Source organism: Rhagoletis pomonella, unplaced genomic scaffold (assembly GCF_013731165.1).
Source record: "Rhagoletis pomonella isolate Grant_MI unplaced genomic scaffold, Rhpom_1.0 Rhpom_scaffold_32132, whole genome shotgun sequence".
NCBI lineage: Eukaryota > Metazoa > Arthropoda > Insecta > Diptera > Tephritidae > Rhagoletis > Rhagoletis pomonella.
In genome coordinates, this window is record NW_023490529.1 from 1 (window position 1) to 1,005 (window position 1,005).

The 1,005-nt window shown below is 44.6% G+C and overlaps 1 protein-coding gene across 1 annotated transcript; it reads left to right on the forward strand.

Moving 5' to 3' along the window:
• Positions 1-49: 49 nt before the first annotated feature.
• LOC118732886 lies at positions 50-540 on the forward strand (the record flags this gene model as incomplete). The annotated part of the gene is made up of 1 exon (XM_036461990.1): positions 50-540. A coding segment is annotated over exon 1 (491 nt), but the record flags the coding sequence as incomplete, so codon positions are not given.
• Between the last annotated feature and the right edge of the window lie 465 nt (positions 541-1,005).

Genomic DNA, 1,005 nt, shown 5'->3' on the forward strand with positions numbered 1-1,005 from the left:
TGGCAGGTTGGCAAGATGGTCGCTTCTATTGCAAAGATACAACTTTAGGATGGAGCATCGCAAAGGTTCTTTAAATGTTGTGCCGGACACCCTTTCGCGTTTTGACGTGGACGAACTCTCTTCTACCCCACCTCTAGAAATTGACTTGGTATCACCGGAATTCGACGGCGTAGAGTACTCGGAGCTTCGTAAAACAATTGAAAACAATCACGAAGGGCTGCCCGATCTACGCATAGTCGACAATAGAGTTTACAAAAGAGTGATGTTTCGAAGAGGTGTGGAAGAGGAAGAGGATTCGCTCTGGCGTTTGTGGTCACCGGAAGGGCTGACGGTGCTCGCAATCAAATGTTCACACGTTTCCAATGCTAGTTACCATGGAGGTTGGCAGAAAACTTTAGAGCGCGTTCGGCAGAAATACTTTTGGCCGCAAATGGCGAAGGACATACGCCTCTATGTCAACCGTTGCGAAACCTGCAAAGCCGTGAAAGCCACCAATCAAGTGTCCAGACCACCTATGGGCAATGCCTTCGTATCCGAGAGGCCATTCCAGCGTCTTTATTGCGATTTCTTAGGTCCATATCCAGGATCAAAGCGAAGAAACCAGTTTTTGTTTATAGTGCTAGACCATTTTTCCAAATACGTATATTTGAAGGCGATGCAAAACGCGACGTCGGCAAACTTCTTTAGTACAGAGATTTTTCCAGCCTTCGGGGTCCCTCAATTCGTCCATAACGCCAGCAAAAATTAAAATACACGATAGTTTCGTAGTGGGTTTATTAGATTCCGGAGCAAACGTTTCCATTCTTGGAAACGGATGCGAAGATTTCCTAAAAAGAAACAATTTAGAATATCATTCTTGGCGTGCTTTTGTCTACACAGCTGGTGGCAATCAGCAGAAAATACTCGGCTCGATATCTTTACCGGTCACTTTTAAAAATATTACAAGGACTATTCGCTTTTATCTTGTACCGTCATTAATCCAAGAAGCATACCTGGGAGTTGATT